Source organism: Gambusia affinis, linkage group LG08 (assembly GCF_019740435.1).
Source record: "Gambusia affinis linkage group LG08, SWU_Gaff_1.0, whole genome shotgun sequence".
Classification (NCBI taxonomy): Eukaryota; Metazoa; Chordata; class Actinopteri; order Cyprinodontiformes; family Poeciliidae; genus Gambusia; species Gambusia affinis.
Genome location: NC_057875.1, coordinates 6,773,667 through 6,791,469, shown reverse-complemented (window position 1 = coordinate 6,791,469; position 17,803 = coordinate 6,773,667). Strand labels below are relative to the sequence as shown.

The 17,803-nt window shown below is 36.7% G+C and overlaps 1 protein-coding gene across 4 annotated transcripts in view; it reads left to right on the top strand.

Annotated features, from left to right (window-relative positions):
* The first annotated feature begins 3,236 nt into the window (after positions 1–3,236).
* The window catches only part of ano3 (anoctamin 3), a 46,055-nt gene continuing 31,488 nt past the window's right edge, over positions 3,237–17,803 (top strand). For 3 of the 4 annotated variants that reach the window (XM_044124396.1, XM_044124398.1, XM_044124397.1), the window contains exon 1: positions 3,237–3,408. In XM_044124396.1, the coding sequence (XP_043980331.1) occupies positions 3,255–3,408 (154 nt within the window). In that variant the 5' untranslated portion in view covers positions 3,237–3,254. Of the gene's footprint in view, positions 3,409–7,918; positions 8,116–17,803 lie in introns of those variants that run through there. The other variant, XM_044124399.1, reaches the window with a different exon arrangement.

The window sequence follows — 17,803 nt, the reverse complement described above, 5'->3', positions numbered from 1 at the left end:
TAACAAGAATGTAGTATGCACGTCACTGTAGATGTGCATGCTTCTGTGATCCCCTTAAATCCGCTCCCACAGCACCACCTTGTGGCCAAAATGAATATGTCAATGATTTTGCTCATCAGCTTCGACACATTTATACCTCTATCTATTTTATTTGCTTGTGGAGTGACAAGAATAATTTGTCCGTGCTTAATAAAATGTACTCTGGGAAGAATGGTTCCGGTTAAAAATATTGCTCACATTTAACTTCCCTTCAGATCCCAGACTTAATCATATGTTAACAGGTGCTTCTCATACACAGATTGCTTTAATTTTTGTGACAAGTTTTGAATGTTTCTGTCCATGTTGATATGGCTCTCCCTTTAAAGTGAGTGGAGGATATCCTCTGTTGTTACCTTTGTTGTCAGCAACATTAGTAAAATAGAAACCCTGTGTGAAGTGAGTGATGTTCTATAGGGCAGGAGCTCCGTCCAATCAATGCTCCCCGATCAATAGTCTGAGAGTTTAATGTTGTACTCCTCTTTACTGTCAACAACTCCACCTATTCATCTTCCCTGCAGAGCCTGCATGGGCTGTTTCACAGCTCCTTGTGTTGCGCTGTGGGAATGACAAGTTCATGAGACTGGACAGCCTTTGCGAGTGCAGAATTTATTGTTTTGAAACATTTCAGAAAGGAAATATATAGGGGAGTTGTAGAATACAATGGAATACATGGAGTCAGATGCTGCTGGTACTTCTTCAGGTAGGTTGACCTCACCACTGAGTTTAGAGACGGAGTAAAGCTGCAGCAGGTTAAATATGTAATTATTGCAACTTGGTTTGTTATCTGACCTTTTTTGGTCGGTTGCTCTATTGCATTCTGTTCATCTACTTGCACAGAAAACATGTACAAAGTATTTAAACTCACAATTTTGTGGAAGAATATGTTCCATTTATAAGTTGTGTCTTAGTTTTATTCTTCAGCATGTTGCTAGTTGCTGTTTTGAATCTCAATTATGTTGGGATTTCATTTGCAGAACTTCTGAAATCCATTTTTAAGTTTTCAGAGTAATGTACCAGATAATCACAGTGCATGAGGAACCTACCATTAATGAGTATGAAAACTGATCCTCTGGGGTTAACTTATTCATGAAGTTTGCAGTTGGATAAATGGATGAATGGATATGCATAAACAGTGTTAGAGTTTCAAAGAATGGAACACAACAGAGCTCCTTGCACATTTTCCTTACAAACAGACAAACCCAAGAGGTTTTGACTTCATACTGCAGAAATCATGAGTATATGTGATGATTAAATTAAAATATTATACTAGAGCAATTATCTGCAGTAACAAATGGAATAATATAGTCAAACAGAAATCCTACAATCATGTTAGGTATAATTGGTTTCACTTTAAACTTCACTATGTGCAACCAAAACCAATTTGTTACAGTCAGACATTGCCTTTTAAGCAAGTCTTTTGATTTCTCTTTGTTTATATTAAAAAAATGTAGTTTCTAAATTAAAATAAATTCAAATCAAAGCTGCAACTATTCTAGTAAATACTTATGTAGCTAGTGAGTGAATACTGTGAACATTGAGCTGCATGATAGGCAGGAGCCTATGTCAGCACAGACTCACTCTGCTGCTCACAAATCAATATAAGCATGTAGTTAGAATAGGTCTATTATTTTATTTAAGATTAATAATATTATTCATTTTTTCAGCATGTAGAAGATTGATCTTATTTATGCTTTTTACCCCCTGAACTGAATTAGTTAAATTTTCAGCATACCCTTTAAAAGGGGGAAGCGTAAGTGAAACATCTATGCAGCCTTAAGTGATCACTACCTACTAATGTAAGCTGTTTAAGTGCTGTAACGAACACACACAGGCTTTGAGTAGTTAGGATGGATGCAGCAGGATGAATCCCAAACATCCACTCTAGCTTACATGTACTATTGCTGTAAAAACCGCCACCTGGTTTCTAAAATATTTTACAATTTTGGACTGGAAATATTTATTTCTTGAAAGCAGAAACCAAATTTGAAATTTCTTCAGCTTGTTAAAAAATGCACTGTGTAGTTGCAAAGTAACAAAATTTTCAAAGGTTTGGTAAGTTTAAAGATTTATATACTTTATTCCTGTTATGAGATTCACACTTTGCTTGTCATTCATCAAGTAAAGTGATGAATACTTGATTTTTTTTTTATTTTTTTTTACTTCCTGATGAAGAAATTTGGTAACTTGGGGATTTTAAATGTGTGTCCAAACAAATAATCAATACCTTAGGAAGTGCAGGAAGTACCTGCTCATCAATTGATCTTTGTAATGTTTCTCTGCTTTTGATATGATAAGGACAGTTTATCATTGCACTTAGGCTGCTGAGCTGTAATGGACAGAAGTGGATTTAAGTGATGTGTTTTTTCTTTCAGAGAAGCCTAAGATTTGGCAACCTAGATATAGACTTATTTATATAAAATCAAGATATCTCTCAAAATATTTATGCTTATGTTATGTTTCAAACACATTTCATATAGTTTATGTGGTGTTAAACCTGAAGTATTTTCAAATCAAGATACTAGTCACAATAATATCAATTTTTCAATTGGAGTATACCCAATGATGACAATCAGCTGATCAAAGTAACATTACCCAGTTTAGAGGATATTCAAACTTTTTTAGGTCATTAAAATTTTTTTCAATATACTGTAAGGACACATTTAAACTCAGCTTTTTATTTTGTAGTGGTTGATAAATCACCACCTAGAGTTTTGATAAGCTTAGCCAGAAATCATTTAAACAATCAGAGGTACCATATGGCATCACTGAGTAAAATGCCTGCTGGCAGCATCAGTCAGTAGCTAAACTGCACTACTGAGAAATTTTTTTGTTAAATGTTAATATCAAAGATCAGAGCAAACATTGTAAGGAAAGAAATGCGTCACACATTCAGTGTGTTGACACCGGTGTTAACGGCTGCTAACTAGGTTTTGGAAATCCAGAGGCTTTATTGTGTCCCATTAGTGTCAAGTATCACAGAAGAAAGAGGGTTTTTATAGATGTGTTAAAAATGTATGAGTGGAGTAATATGAGAGGCAGCTGAGAGCTGCTGCTGTGTTCAGCTTCATAATCTTCTGATCTAAATATGTAGATTTCCCACAGGTAATGTCCACAGATAGAGCGTAGCTTTATGTGAGAAAGAAGGAGTTAACAGCGTATTTTTCATAGCTGTTTATGTTTATTATTTTGCAGGATCATGTCATCAAGACAACTATATGTTCCGCCCCCTGCTGGAGCATCAGTGCTCCAGGTCCTCAGACAGTCAGGCTCCTTACAACCCAGCCATCAGCCGTTCAGCTTCCTGGAGCTCCTCGCTTGGCGACGGTCCCGTCTCTGGAGATTCGGAGATAGAAACAGAGCAGCAGTCCAGTGAGTTTGCTAGCAGTTTTTCCTTCTCAGTAACCAGTCCTGGCACTCTCTATGGGCACACGTCCACCTATTTATCTGTCTTCCACACTGTTACCACACACACATACTATTGATCAGGGTTACAGGGCAGTCAGGGGGTGAGAGGCAGAGGACACTCAGGGCAGGTCAGGAGTCCAACCCAAGACCAGTACAGACACACACAGGCCAGACACCAGGCACAGCCAATTTAACAGGTCTCACCACATAAATTTAGTGCATTAATGGTTATTGAACTCTTTTGGAAATAATATGTTTATGTGTGGTACAAATTAACAGAGAACAGCTAAACATAACACTGGGAGCATTAATAAAGACTGATGACTGAAGGACACATCACATATTCTATTCTGGGAGTGAAATAATAAAACCAAATGATGAATCACTTTGTCATCTTATAACATTTGATTTTGTTTAGTTTTCTCTGTATAATGCAAATAAACATAATTAAGCACTTTGTAGTTTTTTTAATGATATGACAGCTTTATGGCATTACTGAGTTGGAATTTCGAGACATGCACAGTGCCTTACAATTAACACTCCTTAGACTTTTATTTTATTACGTAACAACCTCAATTTCAATGTAGTTTATGGGATTTTATGTGATAGACCAACACAAAGTTGTGCATACTTATAAAAAGGAAGAAAATGGTCAATTGTTTTCATGTTCTAATTTTAGAATAAAAAACAACTTGAAAATGTGGCATGCATTTTTTTAGTCAGGTCAAATTAGGTTAAACACTGTTAAAAGAAAGCTATAGGAAGTCATTTTTGAAGTTTTCTAGAAGTTATGTATATGGAAAAAAGGTGTTTTGGTCATAGACAAAATGCTTTTACAATGCAGACATTTCTGAACACACCATCCTCATGGTGAAACCTGTGTGGTGGCAGCATCATCTTATGACACTGCTTTGGTTCTTCAAGGGAAGGTGGGACAGAGTTCATGAGAGAATGGAGGGAGCTAAATGCAGGGCTATCCTGACAAAAAAAACTAATGCAATCTAATGAGTTTGAGTTATTTTTTTGTTGTTGTACTTGACGGCATAAATATAAAAAACTGTTAGGTAGATACTCCAAAAGACAGCTACAGCTGGAGCAACTATGGTACACTTTTCAGATTTTTATCAGTACAAAACATGAAAATCATGTGTCTTTTCCCTTCACAGTGATGCACTACTCTATACTGGCCTGTCAGAAGAAAAATCAAAAACATATAAAGCAATTTTCAAGGCACTGTACATTAACATTAATGTAGTTCAGCTGTTCCCTTTATCCAGCAGCTTGCTTAGCCATTTTCTTCCACAGGGTGGCAGTATTTTATTTCTTTAAAACCTCCTTGTCTTTGCAGTGCAACCATCTGACCCACATCCCCCAACTAAAAGCCATGAAGGGAAATGGTGCCATTTAAACAGTACTAGCCCTGCTGTGGAAATGCTGCTGATTTATTTATTGAGCACCCCAGTGAAGCCCCCAAACGGATTTAGCTGGTTGTTTGACTGATATTTGACTACGGGTTGCATGCACAGCCCTTACACAGGCCCCTTATAAACATCAGAACAGTGGGAGGTGTAGAGGCATGCTGGGCTGCAAGAAAGCAGATGGCATTTGGATCCATGACAGATGCCAGACTTACTCCTGTTAATCTCCCCACAGAAAGACATTGAGAAACAAAAGTTATTCCACAGATTGAAGTGTAAACAGTCACTGTGGCAAAGACTGGACTAATTATACAGAAACAATGTGAAGAGTGTAACCCTTATGGGTCTCAGATCAGGAGCTGCTACTTCCTCTGCAGCTGATTCTGAAAAAAACCTTGTGGCTTTGCAGACTGGATGTGATGGGCTGAATTATTTCTACTATATTGTCTGTTGGTTGATAAATAAATGGAATGCAGCCAATCTCATATTCTTTAGTGTGCAGCATTAAAGATATGAAGTGTCAAAAAGGGAAGTAAATTGTCAAATTGGTGACATATAAATAACACCTCCAAATAAACCAGTGAACACAATTTCAACCAATTTCAACTAGGCCTGTGAAATACAATCACAATGCTGAGCAATAAATCACTACAACTTAATCAAATAAACAATGCTCAGTGTGTTTGCTCTGAGTTTAACTGGCACACAACAAGTCTGACAGTTAGCAGCCATGCAGGTTTTAATGTGAGATAATGAAACTTTATTTCAACCATATAAACCAAAAGCTGTTGTGCTCAGCTTCTGTTTTAGGACTCATACACTATTTATCGTCAAACAAGGGAAACCCTGCCTCTGCAGCAGTGTGCAGCGGGTGTCAGCAGCTGAGGTGTGTGAATCCTGCAGCTGAAGCTGTGAATTTATTATTGATTACTCTGAGTTTTCCTTACAACCTTACATTAAATGCCTGCCAAGGTGAATCTAGATCCCCTTTGGGAGAAAAAAGTCCACTATTTGACTTCTTCTTATATTTATTAATTTTTGTGATCACTAGCTGCGTACCATTGTCCTAAAAATTGCACACATTGGAAATGTGAAAATAAATTTGACAAAATCTTATGTTATATATATATATATATATGTGTGTGTGTGTGTGTATATATACAGTATGTGTATATATTATTTTTTTGCTTAAGGTAAGGTGGGGTTTTTAGCTGTATGTGTGTTTATTTTGCAAAACTACAGTAGCACTTTTTCTGCATCACACGAGTCATGTGATCAACAACCGGATGATACTACTGGCGGAAAAGACAAAGAAGAAGACAGAAAGTGGTGGGAGGATGATGGCTTGACTTATTTTTTAATTACTTATTACCTATTGCATATGAGATTTTAATGATATATTTCAAATTTTATAGAAAACCACAATTGCAAAATTGTGTTTTTACAACTTTGGTTGAATGCCAACTAAGTTTTGTACACATTTATAATGGAAATGCAGACACTGTGGCTGCAGGTTATGAAGAGCTTTTTCAGATTAAAGCTGTTAGATTATTCTGTAGTCAGTCAAACTTGCTGTAGATGTAGTTTGTCACCTATAAAGCAATGTGTCATGGTCAGTTTTTCTATTTGTTAGCAGTTGTGTTAATTATCATACATTAAGATACAATCTACCCTCCCAAAATAAAGTTTGTGAACTCAACTGATCAGGGTTAGTTTGAGTTCATCCATTGTATTTTTCATCCATCCATCCATTTTCTGTTCACCCTTGTTCTTTAGAGGGGTCGGGAGGGTTGCTGGTGTCTATCTCCAGCTACGTTCCGGGCGAGAGGCGGGGTCAGCCTGGACAGGTCGCCAGTCTGTCGCAGGGCAACACAGAAAACAGACAGGACACACAACCATGCACACACACACTCACACCTAGGGAGAATTTAGAGAGACCAATTAACCTGACAGTGTTGGACTGTGGGAGGAAGCCGGAGAACCCGGAGAGAAGTCACGCATGCACAGGGTGAACATGCAAACTCCATGCAGAAAGATCCCGGGCCGGGAATCGAACCCAGGACCTTCTTGCTGCAAGGCAACAGCTCTCCATTGTATTTTTCTTCTGGTTTAAATCATTTTTAGTCAAAATAATCCATTAGAGTTTTTTACTAATGTTCTGCATGGCTGCAGTAAAATGTTTGGAACTGTATTTGCGAACACTGTATGGATTTCAGAAAAATCTGTTAGCAATAAACATATGGACACAGTGTGGTTAGGGGTACCAGAGTAAAATAGTCTGATTTTTATGTAAAAAGCTCCTTGGTGATCATTTCCATCCAAGTCATAAAATAATCCATATGATTTGCTTGATGCATTCCAGTAGGATGCTTTTTTTCCAGGTTCCAACAATGTTTCCTGCTGAAAATAATCACCAGGAAGACAGATTTGTAATGATCCTACCAGATTTTCTCTCCTTTAGAGAGAGAAATGGAGCTAGATATTGAGCTCAGCCTAAAATACGGGTTCACAACCTGCAGCTCTGGAGCTACTTGTGATCTGCAGGCCAGCTAACGTAGACCTGAACACGGCTTCTTTTGGGGGGGCAAAAAGAATCTATGGAGGAATAGATTTTTTTTTACTCAAGTAAAATGTAATACTTATTATTATTATTATTATTATTATTATTATTATTATTATTATTATTATTATTATTATTATTATTATTATTATTATTATTATCATCATTATTATTATTATTATTATTATTATTATTATTATTATTATTATTCATGTAACCCTGTGGATATCTGACATCCAGTAGGACACAGATGTTGACTGACGAGTCAATCAATGAACATACCCTTGTTTTTATGCGTAAGACGCGCTGCCCCGGTAATTTCCCGCAGCTTAGCGTCTGGAGTCCGTAAATCAGGACGCAGGAGGACGCGTCCATCTCAGGACCTCCCCTGCCGGCCGTCGCCATGACGACAGCCGTGAATGGTGGCGGTCGGAGGAGAGGAGGAGGAGGTGGGCAGGGAGGGAGGAGGGAGCAGCAGCGTGCGGAGCGGAGACAGGTGTTGCTGGTGTTTGCGCATCGTTCGTGAGATCGTTTCAGCAGGATGGGAGACGAGCGGGTTCCCTCCGCAGTTTCCCATGCGTTCTGCAGTTTAGCTCTTCCGAACGGGGAATTTGATTAAATACGCTGGAGAACAACCGAGAGCCGCCATGGTGCACCACTCGGGCTCAATCCAGTCCTTCAAACAGCAGAAAGGTTGGTCGCTTCGGTCATGGTTTATTTTTTGGAGTGATATGTAGTTCTTCTGTTTAAAACTGGGGGCTGACTTTTCTCTCCGTGATGAACAGTTTCCAAGCTGATGGTGTCTGTACTTGGTGAGAGTGTGACGCAGAGTTGGACGCTTCGCAAGGTCCTTCTCCTGGGATGAAGCCTGTTTCTGTGCGCTCTGAATTATCCACCACTTAATGCTACACTGATCAGATTTTAATGAAGTCAATATTATTAGAACTAAAGTGATCTTTGTGCCACTTTCTACATAATACATTTACTGAGAATATGTTATATGATAGAAAATTTTACGGTCTATGATGCACTTTTATAAGTAACGCCAAAGATTTAGAAATATTTAAATAAGTGCAGAGTTTGAGCATTGGTGAGTTTTGTTTCAACCCTCTGAGTTGCATGAGTAGTTCGTGTTTAATATAAAGAAGCTTTTTTTTGCACACTGCAAAAGATTTCAGTTCTGACAGAAATTTTACTGATTTTATTATAAACTTTTTTTTATTTTGCACAGCCAAAAGAAAAATACATTTTTGCTCAGCTCCTTCTTACAAAAAAAGGCAGCACAACCAACCAGACAACACATTTTCCTTGACCAGCTCAAATTGGAGATCACCAGGTAAATTACTGAAATGCTATGACTTTTCTTATTCAATAAAATTCAGCTAAAAGCTTGAAAAATGTGAATTTCCTTGTGAAAATGTGGAAATGCTTTAAGCTGAAAGGATGTGGGTAAATTATCTGAGAGATCTGAAGTGAAATAAAAATCCTGAGAACTTCATCAACCCTGAGACACTTTGTTCCTCAAGTGTTGCAGGAACACAGACATAGTGTGAGAAATGAGAAACATTGCAATAACTTCTTGGAAAATCTCTGATTTTTAGATGGCTCGCTATTAAAAATATTTTATTTTCAAATTCTTTATTGTATTTGTAAAAGTAAGACAGTAGGAAGCATTTATTTGCAAATATATTGTTTCAGAATTGGTAATGTGCTCAGCTAAAAGGAGTAGAAAAGCAGTATTTGATTAAAACCCATATGTAAGTTAAACTGTAATTTTATTTTAAAAAGGCAGTAATAAATATTCTACATATCAAAACATATTTTAAAGACTATACAAGTTATAACTAGAAGAAGAAATAGTTGAAATAGAACAATTAAAAGTCCATAAAATGCACAAAAAAAGCCTCAAGAGTGTGAATGCTTTTTAGCGTTGCCATTGCTTTGTCTTCTGTTAAAATCAAAACTGTCACCTCGGTCTCTTTAATGTGTTGTAATTCAATGAAAAAAGCAAAAAAGTATTCAAAACCAGAAGGTGAAAGACATCCAAGACAACTGAAAATCAGTATCAGGCAGGAAAAAATAAGATATTATTGTATTTAAAAATCTTAACATGACAAAATGGAATTTTTTTTCTTCATGTTAAGATTCACTGTAAACTTGATCCAATCTGTAAGTAAAAACCCATCTGAACCGTCTCCATCGCAGCTCGATTGCACATAGCACCAGTATTGATTTTTAAACCAGAAATGCAATTCCTCAGAGAGAATTAGTCCTACTGGAGTCCTTTCTGTTCCTGGCTGTCTAAAATTAGCGGATAGTTGAGAAATGGTCTGTGTTTTTAATGATGACTCAAGCTGATAAACAGGGAGTGTTTATGCATGCGGTCGAGGCGTTAGAAAGACTTCTGGCTTCCCATGTGAAGAAGCTGATCTGCTCGTGACTGAGCCTGCTGGGGTGTTAGCTAGTCTCCTTTTGTTCACTTTTCTCACTGCTTTCTTTTTTTAATCAAACTCTTGGTGACCCACATGTGCAAATAACCACACAAGAAGTGGTTTAATATGGTTTGAATCAACGATCTGATGCTTCTCTTTATCCAGATTTTAAATGTACTTTTGTCTAGCACCGTTTTTTCTGTCTTGTTGACGTTCCAGAGAATAACCCAATTTATTAATTTTCTAGCTCTGACTAAGTCCCTTCCTGTCTTCAGTCCAGCCCACAGGAAACATGTTGCAGCAGATGAGATTAATGTGAAAGTCTTACAAGGGGGCAGGGTGGATGCTCAATATTTTAATAATTGCTGAGTGCCCTGTTAAAGGGAAAGAGCTAAAAGGAATGAGCTTTTGGCAGCAAAAATCCTCTTAAAGCAAAATTCTAAGATTGATTCTGCACTTTCATAAAGTCATTCAGGGACAATGTATAAAAACGGACTATATCTGAACATGTGTTGATGTGAAAAACTTTCAGAAATTAAAAAAATCTGTAAATTGATCAGTATAAAGCGAGAGGCAAGTCTTTAAAAATACGATCACTGAGCTACAGGTCTGTAAACTCAAATATGTCAATTTATTGTGTTATTTTTCATTTCAAACCTAGATGTTTTACTAATGCTAAATGCCAGGCTTGCATTAGTAGGGATAATAGCGATTAAAGCCATAACACTTGTTTTAAAATTGGTATTGGTGGAGCACTCAGTATCTTACCATCACATGTCAGCAGTCAGTTCAATCACACTTCAAAAAATAAGGGAAAGCATCTCGGTAGAAATGCAGTGAGAAATCAGCTGGTGACTCGATTCAGAAGATTTCCAAACGTTACAAACTTTCATATATTTAAAACTGTGAATAGACAATATTGAAGTGCTAGCAGGCAGCATAAACAACACTCGTCAGTGTGGGAGTTGTTACTGTGGGTAGAAGGTCAGCATTAGCTATTTTCAGTAATAGAAAGGATTTTCAAGAGGAAGCAAAGTGACCCAAGAAACTATTTAAAAAGACAAAGTATTTGTATAGCCCAAATAATTATGGTATTCAAAGTGTTCAATTGGGAAACAACACAGAGCTAGAGTCAGTGATATACTGCAATTTGCTTTGGAGACGTTTCATTGATGCAGCAGGGTTGTATCTTATCTTTTTGGGTTGTTCTGGAATATATTAAGTTATAAAATTTAGTTTTTAACAGAAGGATCTAGATACTCCGGATAATAAACAGACTGTTGTTAATTAATAATGCCAAAGGTAGTTGAAAATGTAAACTATAACAATTATGTCTTTCTTTGGGAATAAAACTAAAAACAATTTTAGCATCTGGTCTCTGGGACACAAGGAGGGATTTTGTCTGCTTCTCATATAAACTAACACAGACTGCTAAGAGGAGGAAGGCTAGAAATAAATACTTTGAAAGATGCTAATTATAGTTCTTAAGGAAGAATCTGAATTAGATCAAATCAGATAGAGCTTTTGAAAACATTTCTATTCGATTTAGGTCTAGACTCTTCACCACCGAATCTAAACTGACTGTAGAAAAGGGTTGGAAATAATTGCTCATGGCTTCCTGTGCATCTCTGTTAATTGTCTGCATCCTCACAGGGTAACACAGTGCTGCCATCCCCATGAGCTACCAAATAGATGGTTAGGATTCCTGTGTTCAATACTGTTTGTTAGAAACTTTATCCAAATGGTTCAAGAGGACTGTGAGACTTTCCTTCATGTGATAGAAGGCTGCTTTACGTTTTTAAGTCAGAAGTTGTTTTATCTGTGCTATTTTTGCAGTGCTGCAATGATAACTGTCATTTTCAAGCCTCTGTTTGATCCTTGATTACTCAGTTTGACCAGGCAGCTGGAGGAAGTCTCGTCTAGATTGCCAGTTTCATCCCCATCATTCAAGATGGGTTGCTATACAGTACAGTTTGTTGCTACAGAAACTTTTCTTTGCTTTTTCACCTGATGGACTGACTCACAGAGACTGAAAAATCTATCTGCAGTGAAAATTTATCATATTCAACCTAAGATTTGTTCATTCTTCCACACAGATTTTTCTGCTCTTAAAAGAGATTAAACGTTATAGTTTGCTGTTTGTTCTTTCGTAAAACGTATTACACTGACATTGTCCTTGTGCGATTTTGCACAGTAAATGTTTGTTCTCAGAGTTTGTGTATGTATAAACTTTGCATAGTCCAGTTCAGACCACCTGGCCTCTTCTGCAATCAGGCAGTTGGTTTTATGGATATCAACGTTACGTTCAAGAGATTATTGATATTAGCCGGTCACCAGTTTGAACTGTGTAAAAGGGGAATATGATGAGGAATATGATATTCATCCAAAAACAAAAGTATTAAAAAAGAACAAACAATGGAGCTTTTCTTTTTCCAGTGTGTGGGGAGCTACCAGTTCTTACACTTTTAAGAGCTGTTAGCAGGCACAGACTCTCAAAAAGTCTGTTATTGTTTTGTTGCTAGGATATAAGAAAACGACAGACTCAGCAAAGATATTTTTCTACTTGATTGCATCACTGGATCAAAACAATCTCTTTTGAACTTTGCGGTTTACATAGTTTATGAAGGGCTCAGTATACGGACTCCAGAGGAGCTTTGTTAACCATCTGTGGCCATGAGCAGTGATGGGAGGTGGTATTGTGGTAATAGAGGGAGGGACTTGCAGATGGGAAAGGGAAATGAAGATGCTTAATCTCCTCAAATGATCCAAACCAGTGGTTGTGCCAGGATTGCATAATCTCATCCTAAATTATGGGTAAAACGTGCCATCTGCTCTGAGGTGTGTTTACGGCCAGGCTGTCTGGTGACAGTGAGCCAAGAACAGCACTGCGTTTGGGATTATGGGCTATTTTTAACTTTATGAAGTCATTCTGCTGTTGATTGAAGTATTTAATTGTAGCTACAGTGACTGAATATGGCAGAGTTTAAAAAAATGTTGCTTTTCATGATCTAAAGTTTTGTTGCTCTTTATTAAATGATTTATGCTAAAGTCTCAAGTCAAACTCACACAAATCTGGTTTCTCATCCAATCATTCGATTCAGTGCAGCAATAAATATACAGGCTTATAACTTACAGCTAATGAAAATAAAAAAGCTAAATAATAAGTAGGACCAAATATCAATCACAAAATTATTGGGATACTAAAAAGTAGATGTACTATAAATTACATTTACTTGATAGGGGCTCCTTTTTCACATTCTGGGAATTTCCTCCAAATGAGCTTTGATTTAAAATACTGCAAGCCTAATGATATCCATGTGACTTCTGCACCTTTTTTCCTTCTACTTAACTTTCTATTCATAAGGTTTGGCATCCTTGTTAGCAATTACCTTTTGTCGTTTATCCTCATGTGAGGCTGCTGGAAAATTGTAAATTTTGTTCTCTTTCCCATGAATATGTAGGACGTGATGAAACATTTCCGTAAAGCTGAAATAAAAAAAGATCAGATTTTGAAATAAAAACTTCAGTTTACTTCAGTTATCTTAAAATAATCCAAACATGAGACAGTTTGTGAAAATAGGTGCTGCAGGTGGTTTTCTCAGGATTTATTTTCAAATTGCCTTGAGCAATTTAAATGTTGTAAATGATCAAATACTTTGAAAAAGTTTATTTCATTGTTGTTTGTAGTCTCTCTCTGTGGGTCAGCTCAGGTCACTCTGGGTTTGTTTTTCTTGGTTATAAATGGAAAATCTAATAATCCCTTCTCCTCCACAGAAAATCCGACTTTAGGTAAATTATAAGCCAACCAGCCATCATTATTTCTGCAGCCAAAATGTCTTGGAGGCCTTTTCCACAAATGATTTCTTTTTCCAATCATTTGTTTGCATTATTAACACCAGATTGTTTGTTAGATTGGACAAGATAAGCACAATTAGGACAGGATTTTAAATAACTAATCTTTACATTTTTCCACTGAGCATCAATATTCATTTGTTTCCGGTTCAACTTGAGAGCTAATTGTGTTGGAAAAAGCAGCAGTTGAATATTCAGCGGATGATAAATGTCGCTCTTAGCACTTGATGTAAACCGAGCTCTTTGGTCTTTGATGTGCTGCCAGGTGGAGGATAAAAAACCCTCCAACTGCTCACACAATGCGTCTGCAGGCGAGACAGCTGGCCTAATAAAGGAACTGGAAGGGAGCAGAGCAGAATGACAGTCAAGACTTTCATCACTCTGCAACTGTAAATCAGAATTGTCTGGCCTAATGCTGAAGCTTTTTGTTAATGAGTCTGACAAAGCATGTTTGACTTGAAAAGTGAAGATTCTTTGTAAGCAGGAGCGATGGAGATGGGCCAAAATCACAGTTGTTCTCAAAATGGCACTTCTGTCCCAAGCAACAAAGTCGATTAAATTCCCTTTTTTTGTCTTTTCTGATGCACAGTTTGAACTCTAGGAAGTCATTATCACCATTATCAGCTTTATTTATGGAGCACTTTAACATCAGGCATTTCTGAAGCAGAAGTTACAAAGCTAATAATAATAATGATGATAATAAAACAAAAACTCAATTCAAAACACAATAAAAGCTACTGAGAGTTAAATAAAGTCTAATTTTTTTTAATACCAATGAGTAAAAATACATTTTCAAACAGGTTTTAAAAATCTTTCAGACACGTCAGGATGTCATGAATTAAGCTGCTGCCGTGCAACTGATTGATTGGCTATTGAACAGGTTTACCTGATAAAAAGCCTTTTTATATATGTACAGCTCTGGAAAATATTTAAAGATGACTTAAAATGATCTGTTTCTCTGATTTTACATTTTAAAGCTATATGTTTTAGTAAAATGAACATTGTTCTTTTATTCTATGACCTGCTGACAACATGTCTCTGAAATCCCCAGCAAAAATTTTGTATTTATTCACTGAAAATGAGAAATGGTCAAATTAACAAAAAAGATGCAGTTACATTACACCTCAAGTAATGGAAAGAAAACAAGTTTATATTAATTTAGAAACAACAATACTAATGTTTTAACTCAGAAATCAATATTTGGTGGAATAATCATGAGATTTTTAATAGGATTTAGTGCAGTGGGCTCTTCATTTTTTCCAGAGCTGCATGTATTTTAGCATCCAGCATCACAAGAGTTAAGCATTCATTCGTTCATTGTTTCTGTGTAGCTGCATTAACCCATCAGGGTCAAAGGAGGGCTGGAGCCGTCCCAGCTGTCGCAGACGGGGAGCCAGGGAACAATCTGGACACGTCGCCATCCATCACTGGACTCTTTTCACTTAATGCAACACATGAGATATAACCTCACAGGTTTCCAGAGTCGAGTGTTCTGCATCTCTCTGATCAGGTCAAATGGTGGAGTTTGGAGAACTTGTGGAGAAAATGGGTCAGCTGTAAACAAAATATCTCCTGATAGATCTGTGCAAAACCTGTCACTTCTAAGAAATCAGAAGCCAAATTTTTAGTATAAAGTCTCCAGATTTCTTTAAAAAGGGAGAAATATGGATAAATTGCACTATATAACATTCAATTTCCATTTGGGGTTACTAAAATATCTTTGAATTGAATTGAAAAGTATAAAACTTGCTTTTACCTTTTTTCAGGTCTTGATAAGTTTGGAATAAAGACAAGAACATATCTGGAAGTTGATACTTGGATTTTATGTTGGGTTTCTAACAACATAGGAGCAAATAAAAAGAAATTAAAATTACACTGAAACCATCTTTTAGTTTCTGCTCCTTTTGGGAGGAACAGTCTCTTATTTGCTTCTTTTAAACAAGAAACCGTTCAAAAAGATGGGGATAGAAGTAGATATATATTTTAAAACAAAGTGCAAATGGTGATTGCTTTTTAGTTTAAAATTGTGTCTCTTGATGTTCTGCAAGCTGAACAAAGATGAATAATTGAAGATTTTGGGTGAGAATCATACAAGGCATGATGGGAAACGACCCAGTGACCTGAATTCATTGTGTGCGACTTCTTTGCCTCAGTTCTTACATTGATTGAGATTTTTAAATCGTTTTAGGATTGTTTTTCTGATTCTGGCAGTATTTTAAAAGCTTTTGAATGAAATTAAAGTGTTCTGTATATTAAATAAATGTGTGTCCTTCCACCAGGTTGGTGGTTTGCACCAGGCAGATTAGAACAAAGGAAAAAGCATCAGATTGAAGCAGAAATGCTCAAGAGAAGCCGAATAAACAGACTTTGTTGCCATTTTTACATTTCTCATGACAGCTAAACTAAGCCAGGAGTTTCACAAATGCTAGTGGAAGTATGAGAAATACAACATAATTTGTAAGAAACAACAGAATCTATTTTATCTTATTATCACAGGAGAATAACTGAGAAATCAATCACAACTTTCCCTGAAGCTCATCCAACTCCTCGTATCAGGAGGTTTTATGAACTCCAGTCAACCTATTGCTGCTGCAACATTATTTTATAATAAGACACTTATTTAGATGCATCAAAAACAAACTTTTACTTTGGTCTAGTTATAAAGACATGCAGCACATTTTCCGTATCATCCTCACATATGTTTATGATTTGCGTATGACATGCTGGTATTTTGTAAAGTACTTTTATGTTGTCAGGAAATAGTAAGTTACTTTTGCTGTGACAATTCTGGCTTATTCTATTTTGTTACTAAATATTTATTAACTCCCTAAAATTTCGTAGGGAGTTAATATGTATGTACAGCTAGTAAATGTCCCCAAGTGGTAAAATAGATATTTTCAGAATAATTCAAGCATTCTGCATGCTGAGGTGACCAAATAAAACCTTTTAGAATTTAAAATCTGTCTGAAAAACATCTACATTGTCATATCTGTGTATGCTAAAATTTGGATAATGTATTACAGAGTGCTTTTGTTAGATTTCCAAATTGAGTTTTGAACATTCATAAACCTAGCCATTGTTTTATTCTCTTTGCTGTACATGTAACAGATGTAACTGATGGAAATATTTGTTCTGTTTCTCTTGTGGGTCAGAGAAATCCCATGAACCCTGCAGCATGTGCAGATATACAACACATTTAGAATTTCTCTTGTGTTAATGTAAGCAACGTAATTAATTTTTTAACCCTCATGTCTGACAATTTTGACAGTCATTGAATCCCATACGAAGTCCTGCTTGTAGATGCAGGCCATGATCACACAGACGATTACTATTCCCTGCATAAACTTGTTTTAGCCACAGCACTGACAGATTAAATACAGGACTAATGAACCCTTTAATGCACCGTTCTCAGAAGGTTGCTGCTCTGGTAGAAGAGTTCAGGGAGCCCACATGAAGAAATGAGGCTACGGAGACAGAGCTCTGATTATCAGATAGCTATTATCATATTACAGCCACTGATCCTGTGAGCTGTAACAAGACCAACAAACTGCATCACAGTCCCGTTAGCTCGCTCAACCCTCGGGTCATCGCAGACATGTCGAGCTTTTCCTACGTCTGCTGGGATCATCTGAACCGTTAAAAGTGTGTGTTTTATGACACCTATGTAGCTCCCACTTAAGAGCACAGTGGAGATAAACTACACTTCCAGAGAGCTTCAGCTGAGTTTATTGCTCTCTGTTATTTACTGCTTTGTGAGATAGTGAAACCGTTTTCTGTTGACACGGAGAGTCACAAACATGACCCTGAAGCCTTACCTTTCTATAATCTCACTGCTTATGCTCAGTAATTAGTATGTTGCTTTTTAGGTTGCTACTTAAGAGGCTGCTGCTCAGTATTGACTTGAAAATATTGGACCTAATTAAATTTTCTGAAATAATGGAACTGAATGTACTTAACATCCAAATGTTTGTAATGCAATCAGCACTGGGGACGTTCTTTGATTGGCTGCTTTTCTGAGCTATTTAAACTTCTGTTCTCACACATACACAACAAACTAAATTATATCATAAATCTTTTTCTTAAAAAATGGTGAAAAC